The sequence below is a fragment of the Mandrillus leucophaeus genome, unplaced genomic scaffold (genome assembly GCF_000951045.1).
Source record: "Mandrillus leucophaeus isolate KB7577 unplaced genomic scaffold, Mleu.le_1.0 Scaffold678, whole genome shotgun sequence".
NCBI classification, from domain to species: Eukaryota; Metazoa; Chordata; class Mammalia; order Primates; family Cercopithecidae; genus Mandrillus; species Mandrillus leucophaeus.
Window position 1 is genome coordinate 797,394 of NW_012107341.1, and position 17,455 is coordinate 814,848.

A 17,455-nucleotide genomic window follows, 5' to 3' on the forward strand; every position below is an offset into this window, starting at 1 on the left:
TTAAATTTTGCCTTAAATTATTTTATAGTGTTTGTATACTTCTGTTACATTGGGAGATTTTTAAAAATTCTATTTCTTTGAAACAATTTTAATCATTCTAGTAATTGTTAAGACTTGATTCTAGAACTTGTTTTAAAAGGCTTAGTGGATAGTTTTCTACTTATCTGTTTGGATTCTTTGCACTTAGGTCTGGGAACCCTTTAGTATCTTGAATTTTTTATAGATGTTATTGGGACCAGGAAGTCACGTGAATGCTCATTCAGTGAGCACTATGTAGTGTTGTAGATTATTTTAAAAAGAAAATTTAAGAAGCCAGGCTTTCAACCCAACACAGGGGTCCTTTTCCTGATCTCTTAGGACTGTGTCTGGTTTGAGAGAGAGACTTTCCTTACCAAGAGGCTCATGCAAGTGAGGTCACCATGTGAGGTGACTTTGGTGCCACAAAAGCATGTTTCTCTGTGTGTGTGTGTGTGTGTGTGCATGCACCCATGTATGTCCTCAAGTACACATACACATCTGTTTCCATAAAATTCTTTCTCTTTATAATATCCATTAACTCTTACCAATAAATGCAAATTTAGTACCTAAATGTGGAAGAGGCGACTACCACAGGCCCATTAGAAACATGGGCCAATGAATAAAGTATAATGGGAAACTGCAAATACTGAGAACTAAATGAAAAGAAAGATGCAACAAAACTTGCCACACACAGCTAAAGCTGCACCTACAAAACAGACGTCAATTGAAAAAAGGAAAGCCAGAAAATCGTAAGCTAAGTATCAAAATTGAGCTAGAAAGCAGCAACAAAATAAACCTCCGAAAAGTAAAAGGAAGAAAACAATAAGAATTAAGAAATGTAACAAAATACACAAAAAAGACCCAGCAGAAAGGATCGGCAAAGCCAGATATTGGTAGTTGGCCTGCCTAATTACATAAACAATCTCTGGAAAGATAGGTCAAAAATAAAGAGAAGACACAGATAACCTGTAGTAGAAAATACAATGGCACAATTATAGATACTTCAGAGATTTCCAAAAATAGTAAGGGAGCATTATGAGTAACATCAAGCCAAGAATCGCCCATAAACACATATATACAATAACTGCAACAAAACATGATACCAAAACTGACTCAAGAGTAAATAGAAAACCTGAAAAATCTTATTGCTAATACAACACATAAATAAATTTTCTTACAACAGAAATACCCAAATTCTTAAACAGTGAGTATCCTAAACTGCAGGGAACTTACAGTCCAATCATAAGTATAATTCACAGAGAACAGCAAAGAGGCCACAGTGCCTCTTATATCATGAAGCCAGTCTAAATTTGATTCTAAAACCAGATGAGAAGCTGAGACAGAAAAACTATAAAACAATCTCACAAACTTAAATGTAAAAATTCTAAGTTAAACATTAGCAAATAAAAAATCTAGTGAGATTTTTAAAAATATAGTATACCATGACCAAACTGTGTGTAATCTGGATATGCCAGGATGCTTTAATAGTAGAAGATTTTTAAAGTGCCAGTCACCATGTTAACAGTGAAGGAGAAAAGAAGTTATCACATTGGATGCAGAAAAAGCATTAGATAAAAGTCAATAACATTTCCGGACAAAACGTCTTAGTAAAATTGGAACAGCAGAGAACTTTCTTAATCTGATAAAAGGTAACTACCAAAAAACATAGTGAACCTATATTTAACGGTGAAATATTAGAAGCACTCCCTTTAAAATCAGAAAAATATGAAGATTCCCATAATCTCCACTTCTATCCAGCATTGGACTTTCCTAACCTCCATAGTGAAAAAAAAAAAAAAAGATAAAGAAGTAAACATGTAAGGATCAGAATGGAAGACATAAAACTCTCATTGTCAGATGATGTAACCTCAATAAAAAGAGAATCCTCAAAGTATTATTAATAAAAGAACCCAGCAAGATGTCTAGACACACTAATATTTTTAAGGTTGCATTTTTTTTACATCTACATTAAACAGTATGTGTAATTTTTACAAAAGGAATACTCTTTATAATAGCAAGAAAAGATATAAGTTTACTATGAACAAACATATCAAAACCTGCTCAGATTTATATGGAGAAAATTCTACAATTTTTTGAAAGTCATTAAAGAAGTCCTAACTAAGTAGAATGATATGTTCATGAAGAGGAAGACTCGATATTAGATCTCAGCACAGTTCTAATAAATATCCTGGCATAATATTTATATAGGCCAAGAATGGCCAAGAGAATTGTGAAAAAAAAATATAGTGAGGAAGTTGCCTCCTTAAATATCAATGTGTGTGTGTAAAGCAACCATGACTGAACTCATGTAGCACCAGCACGGGCACAGATGGGTAGAGCAGATTAGAAGAGAGAGCCAGAAACAGACCCCATGTATTCCAGTTAGGGCTTCTAATATTTACAGAATTGTTGCAATCCAATATGACAAAATAAGCAATCTAACAGAAAAATCAATAAAAAATTCTTTATGAAGGAGGAAACAGATATGTTTAATAAATGTGAAGTTACTCACCCTCCTTAGTAATCAGAAATGTAAATTGAAATCCCAGTGAAACACTATAGGTTGTTTACAATAGTCTCTTTATACTAAACGTTGACCAGGATGTGGAAGAGGAGCTCACAGATGGCACAACTGTTGTGGAGACTGATTTGGAGCTATTGAGTAGGGCCATAGATAGATGCTTTCTTCCAGCCTTAACATAGCTCACCTTGTGCTAGTCCATTGGCAAATGCATGGCCGACGGGCGCTGCCACTAGGGGCTCCGGGAGCATGCGCAGGGATGGTCCCATGTCCACAGCAGTGTAGTTTGTCTACCAATAAATGGGAAATGATAGAATGAATGAATTGGGATATGTGCCTGCACTAAAATCCCATGAGGTCATACAAATGAATGAGCAAGAGCTCTGTGCATGAATGAATGTGAAACTCATAGGTCTATTTTTGGGTAAGAAAGCAAATTATAGAAACATACACGGAATTGTAACATTTATGATAATACATCTTAAGTTTATGTTACAGTATGTTTGGCAGTGTGCAAAATAATATAGATTGCTTAGGGATTTGGAGAGAAAATTTTGTAGAACTACATAAGAGTAGGAACCCAAATTCAGCCTTGAGGTCTCTTGTGTCGGACAGGGAGAGGAAGCAGGTGAGGGACAGGGATATTTAACTTTTATTAACACTTATCATTTAAGTTTTGCTTCATAAGCAAGGGGTGGTGATTTATTCTTTACATCTTTTGTATGGCTTTAATAAGTGCAACATTTTTTAAATTAAAAAAACATCGGAAAGGTCCCTGCTGAGAATGAGAGGGGAAGAATGGTCTTTGTGGACAAAGGGCAGAGTTCTACTGATAACCATAGATATTCACATCCTTCTTGGTCCTCTTTCTTTAAGGCTAGGCACAGAGCTTTCTCTAATGCAGACAGACCCAAAGGGCCTCCTCTCCCCAAACCAGTGACTCCCCATAAAATGCCTATGATGCAAGAAAATTCCCATACACACACAAAATTAGGTGCAATCAATTTTCTTCCACAAGTCAAAGAAAGAATATACACTAGACAGCTTATTATTCCTACTGACTTTGTCTGTCTTTAACCTTAAAACAAAACAAAACAAGAAAAGGCTCAATGATCTTTTACAGATAAATCCAGCCTCTCTCTCACTTCCTTGGTAAGCCACATCCCAGCATCCTATTGCATGCTCACTGGGTTCTCTTTCAGAGACTCTCACGTTTTATTTGTTTTCAAGCCCAAGCTACTGTCAGATTAACATTTCTTCTCTAGTTTGCCCTTAGGATACTTTATTTGCCACAAAATTGCTTTGTGATGGTGTCACCACACTGCCAATGAAGCAGAGCAATGGCAATTACCATAAAGCACAGGCCCTTCAAAGGCCTGTCCAGTGAGAGTTTGGGTCTGAGTTCTGCAGAATGACTACCAGTGGGAGTGCTCTGTGTGCAGACAGGTGAAAGAGGACCCCTGTCTGTAGCCCAGGGCATCCTGGCCTTCTCGCTCGTTAGCCCGCGGGATTTTCACCCCACACACACTTACTGATGCCAGCAGGGCCAGGCACTGTACTGTCCCTGGAAAGAGAGAGGAGCAAATGCTAACCTCTGTGGTTTTCCCTCTTGACACTAATTCTACAACTCTGCAGACACCAGCTGGGTGTCCTAAACTCACTCCTATTCTGACTGTAACTACCTAGAGGTGGCGTCAGACTCCACAGGATTAAGAGCTCAGTCCCACCAGCCTGCCCCCACTTCAGATGCCAGGCACAGTGTTGGGTCTCCAGGTTACCCATAGTTCTGTCCACCATGGCTACAAAGTCAGGGGGGTTCCCATAACCCCTGCCACAGGTTCAGTAACTTACTAGAACAACTCACAGAATTCAAAAAAGCATTTTACTTAGGTTTACAGGTTATGAAGAGTACAAACGAAGAAATGCACGGACAAAGTACAAGTGGGGTGGTAGGTCACATGGCTTCCGTGCCCTCTCTGTGTATGACACCATCCTGGCATTGTGAAGCATTTACCAACCCAGAGCTCTCCAACCCTGCCACTTAGGAGTTTTTAATGGAGTTTCATTCAGTAGGGATGATTGCTTAAATCACTGGCCAACTCATCACCAGCCCCCTACCCTCCCTGGAGATTGGAAGCCATGGAAGAGAGCCCAGCTCCCGGCTATCTTATTAACATGCAAAACACACTCTTATCACTGGGAGATCTCAAGGGTTTTAGGAGCTGTGTGCCAGGAACCGGCAACAAAGACCAAATATTTGTTTTTTATTCTAAGACTCCCAGGTACTCGGAGCAGAGACAGAGCCATGAAGGCAGAGTGGTGTTTAGGGCAGGGCCGGAAGCAGATGCCTGAGCTGAGGCAGGTGGGGAGAGGGGAGAGGTGGTCCAGTCTAGGGTGCTTGGTTATCAGCCCTATCATTTGTTCTCTAAAACCAGGGTGAAAAAGAGATCAGACTTAACGGGAGCCTTTAGACTGGACCCCACTTACCTGAAGCACAGCCATCAGGATTCAGGTAAGCTGTGAGCTTGCTTTCTGTGGACTGTTTCTGGTCTTGTTCCCCTCAGAGTTGCCCTGGAGGTCCCTGGGAGTTAGGGGAAGACCATCCATATCCAAGGAGGCTCCCACAGAGGAGCTGGGGTGCTGCGCATTCCTGGATTTGCCCTCGCAGCCCATTCCCTGTGGGTGGGTTAAGAGGCCTGGGGAGGCTCCCTGGGGGAGGCTCCTGCTCTAGAAGCACTGAGAACCTGCTAGGCTCATTGCAGGAGCAGGGGCAGGTGGGCACAGCCATGGGATTTTAATATGGGCATCCATACCTCCTGCAGACAAGGAAACATCTTTAACATAATGACGGCCATAATGTCTTTACAAAAAGGCTTTGCATCACCTTCCACCAGTACCACGAGGAGGCAAAGTAAATGAAGGAGGTTGAGTAGGGTTGGTGAGTGAAGAGAAAATAAGATGAAGCCAAGGCTCAGATCAGCACACCAAGGTGCACCTAAGTCATTTGGTCAGTAGGCCTGCTCTCTGTGCCTGGCGCTGGTGACAGCCAAGGAGGCTCAGCACTCACCTGCAACATCTAGCAGGGAGGGGATGAGCGGGCAGTTATCAAGTGGCATCAGGGGACACAGGCTGCTCCGGGGCCACAGCAGGGAATGCACAATTCTTGGCTTTTGCACTTCACCTATGTCATCTCATTTGACTTGAGCCAGTGTATCTGCCGATTAATGGTAGGCATGGAACTAGAACCAAAATAAGTAGAATTTTTTTGATAACTGAAAATTCTGTCACAATGCTGGTGAGTGGGTAAAGTGGTTACACCAGTCATGTAGGCTTTGAAGATATATTCCTTATTAAAGATATACATTTGGAAAATAGAGTCAATGCTGGGCCAGAAAATTCCTGTAATCCCACCACTCAAATGCAAACACTGCTAATATATTGCTGTATTTCTTACTAGTCTTGTTCAATGCATTGTTTGCTTTGTTTTAACTCTGCACCACTTACCAATCACCAATATACAAGCTGCCCTTCCCACACGTATCTCATGAAGTTTTACATCTTATGAGGCACCTAAGACCTATTAAGTAGTCCACAGTTCAGGTAAAACCATTGTTAGAGGAAATTGCTGGCTAAGAGATTTGTCATTTCTTTATGTTAACAATAAAGAATTGTGCAAGGAAGCTTCTAAATTGGGCCAGTTCTTCACTCGTCCATAAGGAAGTAGATTCACGGAGAAGCAGATAGGAACTTGCACTAATTAGACACCATATCTGAATTCTTCTACTGAAAGCCTCCAGTTTTTCCATCCTGTAGAAGCTTCTGCAATGACAGAAATCTTCTATAATTCTGCATCACCCAATATGGCAGCCACCAGTCCGCATGTGGCTAATGTGTGCTTGAAATGTGACTCGTCTGTTGAAGAACTAAAGTTTAATTTCCTTTAGTTTTAATTAACTTAAATTTAAATGTCAACAGCCACATGTGGCTAGTAGCTACCATATCAGATGGTGCAGTAATAGAAACTAAAAAGGTGGGGCATTCCCTCATTTTCATTCATGACAATCATCTGGTTCTTTGACTTTTTTTTTTTTTTTTTTTGAGACAGGGTTTGGCTCCGTCACCCAAGCTGGAGTGCAGTGGTGCAACCTTGGCTCACTGTAGCCTCCACCTCCCAGGCTCAAGTGACCCTCCCACCTCAGCCTCCTGAGCAGCTGGGACCACAGACATATACCACAAGTCCCAGATAATATTTTGTATTTTTTTTTTTTTTGGTAGAGATGGGGTTTCACCATGTTGCCAAGGCTAGTCTTGAACACCTGAGCTCAAGTGATTTGCCTGCCTTGGCCTCCCAAGGTGCTGGGATTACAGGTGTGAGCCACTGTGCCAGCCTCAACAATTTCTTCCTGAGTGCTTCCTGCATGCAGTCTGTTGGGTGCTTTGTTTCATTTGCAGTGGTCTCTGTGAGTCATTGTCAGATGCTGCTACTAATGTTATGTTTGTTTAACAAGCTCCCTTACTAATGAGAGGCCGTGTGGCATAAAGGAGAGTACTGGTTATGGGTTGAGATAGGCTGTGTGACTTTGGGCTTCCATCTCAGGGTCACTCATGAAACAGGGGGTGGAGGTCCTGCATCTCCTCCCAGCACTGCCATTTTTTATGCTAATGGAGAATGTAACTATTTTCTCCTGGCAGCCAGGTGGCAGTCAGGGAATGACATCAAGTGGTGACTTCAGACGTTCTTGTAAATACAATGCAGACTGCTATATGGTCCTGCCACAGCCCCTGTTGCCTGGGAAAGTAGGGGACACTGATGTGCCTGGTCCAGCCCACATTCGTGGATGTACTCCCAGAGCACGAGACTCCCTTCTCCACTGATCTGTGGAGCAGGACCTCAGCATGTTGTCATAATCCTCACCTGACGCCTTGCGCAGGATCACTTGTATTAATAGAAACTCCTGTCTATGAGCCTGCATCCAGGGTTCTTTCTCCTGGGATTTGCTGCTTCAGGCATGAGAGGAGGCTTAAAAGCAAATCAGCCATTTTTCATATGTGGACTCAGTGGAGCCACTGAGTCCAGGATAGTAACACTGACTCAACAGATATTCACTGAGTATCTGCTCTGTCCCAGATACTGAACTAAGATCTGCTAAGATCTGTGGATACAGAGATGAATAAGCCCACCAAGAGTTTCATTCTCTTCTTTTAAAAATATTCTAATCACTCCGTATAACACAAATTCACCTTCTTACGCATCAGTGAATGAATGATGAACGATTTACGTGATCTGAACGCTAACTCTCTACTGGGAACTAGATGAAACCTCAGATGTTCATGCTCTGTAACTGCAGAAAGCAAAACTAATGCGGGTCTATTGAGAGTGTAACATATCCAATTTGTGTTTTGGGCACCCTGTTCTCGGGAGACTCCCCTTGAATATGTTACCCTGGGAAGTGCCACAAAGAACACCCAGACCCAGCCTTTGGGTAGTTTTATTTCTGACTTAGAAGACACAAGAAATTTACCTGGAAGATGAAAAGGATTAGCGTGTGATCAGCAAACCTGTCTAATGGTTTCTTTTTTCTTTTTCTTTCTTTTTTCTCCAGGGCTTATCACTGACTACCGGGTAAGTGGGAGATTCCACTGTAATCTTAAAAGCCAGTGGAGTGCAGGGGAGCTCCTCCGGAGCTGTCACGGGTCTCCTCCCCACTCTCATGACCAGCACGCACTGATGGGCACCTTCCAACGGGGTCCTAACTGACACATTAGGGGGGTCCTGTCAGGCGGCGGGCAGCTCTGCTGAGCCCCCCAGTCAGAGGTCTCAGGTTAAGAGGGGGAAACTTGGACCCTGGACTTTGCTCCTGGGGAGGGGGAAGGAGCCTCTGCCCCCCCATTCCTCTGGAAGGAAAAGGCCCCACTGCCCTGGGCTGCTGTGTGCCTGGGGCTGCACTGGTGGCGGCAATGGGAGAGTGAGGAGTCAGGGAACATAAAAAGCTCCCAGGTGGGGCCAGTAATCTCAGCAGCCTAGTCTCAAATGCATTGGTCCTCTCTCATTTTTATTTGCCAAAGTGTTGAATGAGGCATACTTTGAAAATGCCAGGTTGTTCTAGTGTTAGTCTGAAAAGGAATTTGGAACCAAAGGCAGTGGCTGCGAGGCTTATTGAAAGAATAGAACCCAAGGGGGAGGGTGAAACTCAGGGGAGGCAGAGGTGTGGCCACTGAGCTGGCTGTCTTCTGCTATCAAAAGATGACCTGTGGCTGGGTGCGGTGGCTCGCGCCTGTAATCCCAGCACTTTGGGAGGCCGAAGTGGGCGGATCATCTGAGGTCAGGAGTTCGAGACCAGCCTGGCCAACATAGTGAAACCCCATCTGTGCTAAAAATACAAAAATTAGCCTGGTCTGGTGGCGGGCATCTGTAATCCCAGCTACCCTGGAGGCTGAGGCAGGAGAATCGTTGGAACCTGGGAGGCAGAGGTTGCAGTGAGCCGAGATCGCGCCTCTGCACTCCAGCCTGGGTGACAGAGTGAAACTCTGTCTCGAAAAAAAAAAGATGATGACCCATGTCCACTTCTTTCTGGTCAGGCGTGGTGGGCACCATCAAAGCAGAGGCTGCCATTTCCCGACAGAGGTGTGTGTCTAAGTGCTATTGGAGCAAGCATTGTCAGCAGCCGGTGTGATAATGACCCAGCAGGGGCTGCCCCTCAAAGGCCTATGTAGCTTGCCTTCTTCCTGTGGCAGCTGTGAGCCAGGAGGGAGGGGGCAGCAGTAAACCTTCCCAAGCCATCAAGCCTGGTCCCAGGACAGTTTTGGCAAAGTTTTCCTGGGACCACACAGTTCCAAACCCAGGGAGAAAGGCCAGGGTGTGTGCACATAAGGGCACAGTGGGAAGATCCATGGATGATGCCATTTAAAACTTTCATATAAATCCCCGTTAACAATCTGACTTATCCTTTAGAAAGTTATTATTGAAGGGAAAATATGACAATAATATTAAAAATAACTTGAGGACCTGCTCACCCTGCCCTTGTATCCTCACACCACCGTGGCCTGTGTTTCTCCTCCTATGGTTCATGGCCTTTCTCAGACTTCATGTGGCGGGAGGGCCACGCGCTGCACAGACCACACTACAGCTGGTTCTCATGTCACCGAAACTAAAATCGCAATACCGTCTCCACTCCTCCACAGTACAGAAAGTCTACACAGAATCCCATGTTATGTGGTATAATTATTTCCCTGTTATTTAACTACTTCCCTGGGAAAGTCCCTTGCTTTCCTAAATGACTGTGCAGTGAGCATCTGGCACATCCAGCTTTCTGCTGAGGATGAGCTGCTTCCTGCAGCATGAGACTGAAAATGGGGTAACAGGCACGAATATTTCATGCCTTTTATTTTATTATGTTTTAATGTTGCTCCTTCTCAGCTTAGATATCATTAGGAAAAAAAAGGCACGACACCATCTCTGGTTCCCATAAAATAACATAAGCTTTGCTAAAAACTCTGTATTGACTAACAAGTCCTCTAGGAACCAAAGTCTTTTTAAATAAAGTTGGCACTGTCTTTCAAAGGCCTGGGGCACCATCCCCAGCAATGCTGGCTTATGTTACATTGCCCAAGACAAGAACCCGCCCAGCTGTGCCCGCATCTAGCAGCTCAGGGAACATGATCTCCTCAGACAGTTTCTACTGTTCACCAAGAATCACAGATCTGTACTGGCACCCGCCTGCAGGACCATGAAGATGGCAGGGCTTGCCTGAGGCTTCCCTAGCCTGTTCTTCTGCTCCAGCCAGGGCCCTTCCGGTCCTCAGGGCTAACTCCTTCTCCCCAACCCTAGGCTCTTCATCCTATTCCCTCTACCACCAGTCTCTGACCCTCATGGGGTGAAGAAAGAATCTGATCCCTGTCTTTCTGTCCCCTTCTGTCTTTAGTGCTGAGCCTCACTCTCCTCAGCGCCTCAAGCCACAGCCCCTTTCCCCACTGCTAATCCGGAAGACTTGAGCCCACCATTCACCTCGCCTTGATGGGCCATATATTCTTTGGGAAGCGTTTGTCCTTCTGTTACTTCAACTAGTTATCTCTACTAATTCTCTCTACCAGCTTAATGAAAGCCATTGGCCTCAGTTAAGGAAAGGTCAAGCATCAGCAAGCTGTGCTCCAGCCTTACTTTCAAAGCATCCTTTGGGCAGCCCCTGTACTCCCCACCCTATTGGTCCTGCTATGAAACCTGGATCCTTTTCACCCCATCTCAAGGCAGCCCCTTGACTGGCACTCCCTTTCCAACCAGGAGCTATGAGCTGCTCTTGCAGCTACTCAGAGGTGAGTGAGGCCCAAAGCCGCCTCCAGGACTCCCAGGCCACTGAGGGAGACAGAGGTGCAGACCACGCAGGCCCTGATGCATGTTCTGAAATACACCTGAGATCCTCCAGGCTGCCCATTTGTGGCCCAAGAGGACATGCCCCAAGTCCTTAGCTAGTCCTCTGCCTGACAGCTCTCTTCTTGCCGCTTGTGGCAGGCAATGATGCTGAGGTCCCTGGCACTATAGCTGGCAGCGCATGAGTCAGGAGCCATGTGGGGACGGCTCTTGTTTGGCTGCCTGTTGCTTCTAAAGGAACCCAGGCAGGTGGGAAGCACCACAGCAGCCCAGCCCCACTGGCATCCACCGGGCTTGGGAGGCCCTCTGGGGTAATTGGCTTCTGTGCTGCTGCGTCCCTAGAGAGGGCCGGAGATGGCACATCATGTGTTCACAGCCGATATTTCATGGCTGATGAGGGGACAAATGCACGAACCTTATGAAAGATGGCATGCAGAAGGTGGAAGCTGTTCTGGAGCAGAAGGGCTTCTAAATGCGAAGCACAGGCGTTAGGCCTCAGCAGATCAGCCCCAGGAAGCAGGAGTGGCCATGTGGGGACAGCCCCGGGCAGCCACTGGGAAAACACAAGTTGGCCGAGTGTGAGTGTGGGAGCAGCCTCAGGGCCCCTGGTGTGCAGAGCCCCCAGGGCACCTCTCAGCCCAGCTTTGCCCTTTCTATCCCTTGGGTGCAGGCACAAGTGTCACTGCCTCTCACTGAACCCTCTCCGTCTGCCACAACCCAGGGATGTCCCTAGCCATATTTTCTGGCATCTTCTCTTTGCCGCTATTTTAGCTACAGTGCAGTGACCTCTTTCCCTCTCTGTGCTCACATGCACCGCTCAGGCTCCTCTATGATTCCCAACTTGAATGTGAATTCCAGGCAAATGTCCCCAGAGCATTTGCTTTGCTGGGCTCGGCAGGGAATGGGAAGGAATATCATAGACATTCTCATTTTGTTCTAAGAGGCTGGAAACCCAAACCTAAGGCTGTCACAGCCATCAGGCTGGGGAGAAGACCCCTGGACAGTGGGCTGCCTGCCAGGCCAGTGAGGAAGTGTGGAGTTAAAAGAACGAGCAGGCCCTGGTAGTTCTGCCCCTTGTCAGTGATGAGGGCATGAGGACGGAGTGTTAGTCCCAGGAGGAGGCTGTTCAGGACGTGAGGTATGGCAAGAGAGCTCTGTGTTCTTTCTGATGGTGAACAGCACACTGAAGATGTAAGACAGCACTATTTGCCTCCAGTTTGCGAGGTCCTGGGCAAAGTGGGCATCATTGTGCCTATTTCATAGGGGAGGAGACAGAGGTTCAGAAAAGTTAAAAAGTTTGCTGAACCTATTGAAAGACAGGACTGTGGACCCAGGTCACAAGCCACAGAGCCACGCAGCCCTGCAGGCTGTTTGAATGAGGAAACTGCATCTTCTGGAAGATGTTGATGGCTTGTCAAAAGTGGGACAAAATACGGGTTTAAAAATGATCAACTGTGGAGGAAAAAGTACCAGGAAATAGCTCATTTGATGTTTGGGAAGCATCAAATATGAATTGGTTTCTACATGCAGGATCCTTTTAGATGACCCGTGAATGAGGGAAAAATGGGTTTTATTCCTAATTTATTTAAGTATGTCCATCAACAATATTCCACAAAATGTGGGCTGGCCGCCCCGAGTCAGGCCGGGTGCTGGGCTTGGGGCTGGAATTAAAATGGCAAATGAGACACAGTCCCTTTCCTCTGGGAACTTAGTCTGGCAGGAGGTGAGGCTGGGTACACAGGAGTCACAGCCGTCTGCTGCAGGCGCCCAAGAGCATATTGGGGGAGGGGCCAGTGCATTGAACTCAGTCCCTGGAGAGAACATGACAACATTTGGAGCCACATTTGAGTGAGCATTCAATTAGATGGTGTGCATTTTCACTCCGGGACCACAGAAATTAAGTTTACCTTGGTATTCTTCCAAATGTTAGACTGAAATCGCATTCTAATTTGTAGGAGGATGACTGGTCCAGGAATGATTTTGGAACGCAGCGCCCGTGCTGAACCGTGGCAGGGAAGCGTTGTTTTACTGACTGTTAGTTAGACAGACAGTCAGCTAGTGGTGGGATAAGGGATTCTTCTTTTAGATTTCCCAAAAGACAAGTTAGCTTAGTTCTTGAGCAGCCCAGCAGCTTGCAAATGCAGTGCTCACTAGCAGACAACTGTGTGTGCAGGTTCAGCTCAAGCTCTGCCGCATGCTGGTTTGGTGACATTGAACAAGTCACTGTCCACACCTGCTTTCGCTCCAAGAAAGTAGGGATCCGAACCCTCATTTACAGTGCTGCTAGGAAGCTCAAAGGAGATAATGTGCCAACACACCGGGCAGGGCTTGGCATACAACTGGGGGGAACCATGCTGAATGCCTGAGTCAGAGGTTGGGTCCCTGTTTCCCTTTTGACCTGAGAAGCTCCTGCAGAACTCTGGCTCTGGGCCCTTGAGCTGCTTCTCTTGTGTTCAGAAGCAGCTGCCATTCATTCATTCTACCCACACTTTATTTAATTTATTTATTTATTTATTTATTTTGAGATGGAGTCTCACTCTATTGCCCAGGCTGGTGTGCAATGGCACCATCTTGGCTCACTGCAACCTCCGCCTCCCGGGTTCTGCCTCAGCTTCCCAAGTAGATGGGATTACAGTCATGTGCCACCACACCAGGATAATTTTTGTATTTTCAGCGGAGAGGGGGTTTCACCATGTTGGTCAGGCTGGTCTCAATCTCCTGACCTCAGGTGATCCACCCACCTCGGCCTCCCAAAGTGCTGGGGTTACAGGTATGAGCCACCGCATCCGGCCTTCACCCACACTTTAAGAACCACCTGTGAGCCCTCCTTCCGGGGAGCAGTGTGGGACTCAGGACTCCGGCTAAGCAGTTCCACCCGGCAGGTGGTCCAGCTGAGCTCGAGTGTTGCACCTGGCTGCACTGTGCCACCCAGGCCCAGCAGGGAGCTGGCTCAGCTCTCCTCAGCATCTCCTTTATAGCTGAAATAGAATGTGACTGTTAAGATGACCATGCAGGGCTGCTATGGTCACTTCCCAGCAGCCTCCTCAGCCCAGTCCTTCCCTGCTCACTTCACCACATCTCCATCCCTCAGAGAGTGTAGGGGTCAGTCAGCTGACTGGGTCTGGGAAAACCAGAGGAAGGACAGGGAAAGCTTCTGGAGCCCAGCATGGAGACACACATTGTGTCTTCTGGTGAGGAAACTTGGGGTCACTCTGTGGTGATCAGTGGGACCAAAAGGGAACCAATATTGCTCTAGAAAACAGTGCCAGAACATCCGGGACAGAAGTGGCAGACAAGAGCGGGTTCTGGTTCCCTCCTTCCTAGGCAAGGACATCAATGAAAATTACCCCCTTATCCCCACTGGATGGTGAGCTCGCTGGGGGCAGGGCCATGTCTTCCCTGTTTGCTCACCATGGAACCCCAGGGCCCAGCCCAGGGTCTGGCCCTACTGTGCACACCCCAAAGATCTGTTGAATGAAAACAATGACCATTGCTGGCTCCCAAGTCAACGGTCCCTGTCTGTGTTCCTCTCTCTTGGAGATTTCCAAAGAAAGCCTCTGCCCACATGACTGAGGGCCCTGTTATCCAAGACAGGCCGTGGCAGTGGGAGCAGGGTGGCCGCCTGGGAATCAGCTGCCTCCAAGAGAAACAGGTGAGCCAGTGAGCCAAAAAGGAAGCCTGCTTTTAATATCTTCCTCACTGATGGTCCGTTTCATGTTTCATTTCAGCACTGGCAGATACCACTGGGCCGAAGATTTCGCTCTTTGAAAATGTGGTTTGTATTTAGGATGTATGGAGTCAAAGGACTGCAGGCTTATATCCGCAAGGTGACCTTGTTTTTATTATTTATCTGGGTAAAATTGCAGAGGTCTTTCGGGACTTTAGAAATAAATTCTTTTTTTTTTTGAGACAGAGTTTCACTCTTGTTCCCCAAGCTGGAGTGCAATGGTGAGATCTCAGCTCACTGCAACCTCTGCCTCCTGGGTTCAAGCGAATCTCCTGCCTCAGCCTCCTGAGTAGCTAGGATTACAGGCATGCGCCATCATGTCCAGCTAATTTTTGTATTTTAAGTAGAGATTGAGTTTTACCATGTTGGTCAGGCTGATCTTGAACTCCTAACTTCTGGTGATCCACCCGCCTCGGCCTCTCAAAGTGCTGGGATTGACAGGTGTGAGCTACTGCGCCCGGCCTTCAAATGTCATAATAAGCAAATACACGGCAAAAGAATCAGACTGTAGTTTGGGTTGTTGAGATGAGGGTATTTATAAGATCTGTTAAGTCACTTTCATACAGATTGCTGGTTATCAGGTCCAGGAAGATGGTCACAGTAGAAACACCACATAGGTTGTGCTTTAGCCACATCTAGCCAAGAATGAAGTTCATTGAGCAATGGCAATCATGATAACATAATGAATGTGTTTTTCTCCCCTAGATTGCCAGAATAAGATAGATATTTCCTAGACCAGTGGTTCTCAGACAGCAGTGCCGACTTGCGGTGGGGCCCAGCAACCTCTGTTTTAACAAGCAAACCAGACACCTTCTCTATGCACTAAAATTTGAGAACCACTCATCAGCTACAAGCCCCACTCTCCTGCTTTAAAAAAACAAAACAAACAAACAAACAAACAAACAAAAACCAAAAAAACAATTGGCTGGGTGCGGTGGCTCACGCGTGTAATCCCAGCACTTTGGGAGGCTAAGGCGGGGGGATCATGAAGTCAGGAGTTCAAGACTGGCCTGGTCTACATAGTGAAACCCTGTCTCTATTAAAAAAAAATACAAAAAATTAGCTGGGCATGGTGGCAGGCACCTGTAATCCCAGCTATTTGGGAGGCTGAAGCAGGAGAATCACTTGAACCTGGGAGGCAGAGGTTGCAGTGAGCAGCGCTCACGCCACTGCACTAAAGCCTGGACAACAGAGCAAGACTCTGTCTCAAAAAAAAAAAAAACCGTGGAAACTGAGTCTTGAATATGAGCCTGGACCTGCCCAGAGCCACCCATTTAGCCAGCTGCAGAAGGCCTGCTGCTGTTCTGCTGGCTCCCTCTGATCCCGGCGTCCTTCCTAAGCTGTGGCTTCATCTTGATGGACAGAGGTCCCCAGGCTTCATGGGAACAAGCACACCTGTGATATTCAGCCTTAGTGATGGTGACAGTCCTCCATTTTAAGTCCTGTTGCCACTTCACAACCAGCTGTGCAGGGGCAGGTGTCCCCAGCTGCATCCTCTGTGGCACAGCGTATAAAAACACATCCATTTGCAAGCTTCGTAGAATGCCTAGGATGTGCCATGAACTGTCTATTCCCAAAGCTTCGGTGAGGACAGTTCCAGGAGCTGCCGAACACTATAAGGACCTGTTTGGGGGCGAAAACTGGGAAAGGAGTATGTATATGAATTTACGGGTAGGAAATGCCCCTCTCCCCATTTGAGACGAATTCAGTTTTTGGGGGGACAGAAAGCCAAAAAATCAGGGATTTATCTCTCCACAATGATGACATCTTTAAGCTCAAGCAGAACTAGTTATGATCATGCTGGCTCCTGTTTAAAACACACCCCACTTCTTTCTGAAAGGGGACCCAATCCTGCCTTAGGAGCAGAGTCCAGGGATGCTCAAAGCCTGTCTCCCTGGGCGGGAACCGGGTTTCGGGATTGCCCATGAGGCCGAGGTCTTTGGCGCCCTCTGGTGGTTTGACGAGGAACCGCTCGTATGACAAGTGTTTTGGTCCCAGCCACCCACTGCCCGCAAAGGCGTGGCGTTTCCGTAGGTCCACCCCAGCACTTGCAACGTGGGGGCCCTGCTGTATGCGCGGGCTTAGAATGAGCAAGGCACGGGCCTACGCCACGGAGGGCTCCTTCTCCTAGGATCACATACTATCTGAATAGCTTCTGAGTGCTATACTTATCTGGAAGTGAAATAAGGTCAGTGTATTCAATGAAAGGAAGGCCGATTCTGAATGTGACAGAGCGGACAGGATGCCCAGCTCTAGGTGGCAAACGCCGAGGAGGAGCAACAGCTGTGGCAGCCACAGAGCTGCAGCTCCATCAGGCTGCCGTAGAACACCAGCTCAGCCAAGGCCTCCGGGTGCACCTTGGGCATGTCGCTCGCCCACTCCCAGCCTGCTTTCTTATCTGCAAAATGGGGATAATCACGATATCCTCTGTGTTGTGGGTTGTCCTGAAGATGCCGCAGTGGTGAGCGCTGGCACCGGAAGCACAGAGGAGCAACTCGATGGGCGTTAGTCATTGTCTCTTCCAGAATGCTCAAATACCTCCTCACGGTGTTTATTCTAACATTATAAAAGACAGTTTGGGTGGGATAAAAATAGTCCCATGAACAGAAGAAAATGACAGTTGGTGTTCTGAAGACACTAGACCTCTGCTAATGCAGGCAATGAGTTTCTTAGCCTGCCTGGGAACAGCTGGTCAGTGAACGGTACAAGCACTTGAGGAAAATTGCCAAGAGCAACTAAATGAATTATACATGTGCAGTCTAATAAGGTTTTCTAGGTAGTTAAGTCCTGAATTAAGTGGCCGTGAGAGAAACAGATTTTCCCT

At 46.5% G+C, this 17,455-nt stretch overlaps 1 protein-coding gene across 7 annotated transcripts in view; it reads left to right on the forward strand.

The window, feature by feature from the left end:
- The window catches only part of DDC (dopa decarboxylase (aromatic L-amino acid decarboxylase)), a 114,454-nt gene that overhangs the window by 88,423 nt on the left and 8,576 nt on the right, over nucleotides 1-17,455 (forward strand). For all 7 annotated transcript variants that reach the window (XM_012002095.1, XM_012002096.1, XM_012002094.1 and 4 more), the window contains 3 exons: nucleotides 4,975-5,051; nucleotides 8,143-8,162; nucleotides 14,633-14,731. In XM_012002095.1, coding sequence (XP_011857485.1) covers nucleotides 4,975-5,051; nucleotides 8,143-8,162; nucleotides 14,633-14,731 — 196 coding nt within the window. The remainder of the gene's footprint in view (nucleotides 1-4,974; nucleotides 5,052-8,142; nucleotides 8,163-14,632; nucleotides 14,732-17,455) is intronic.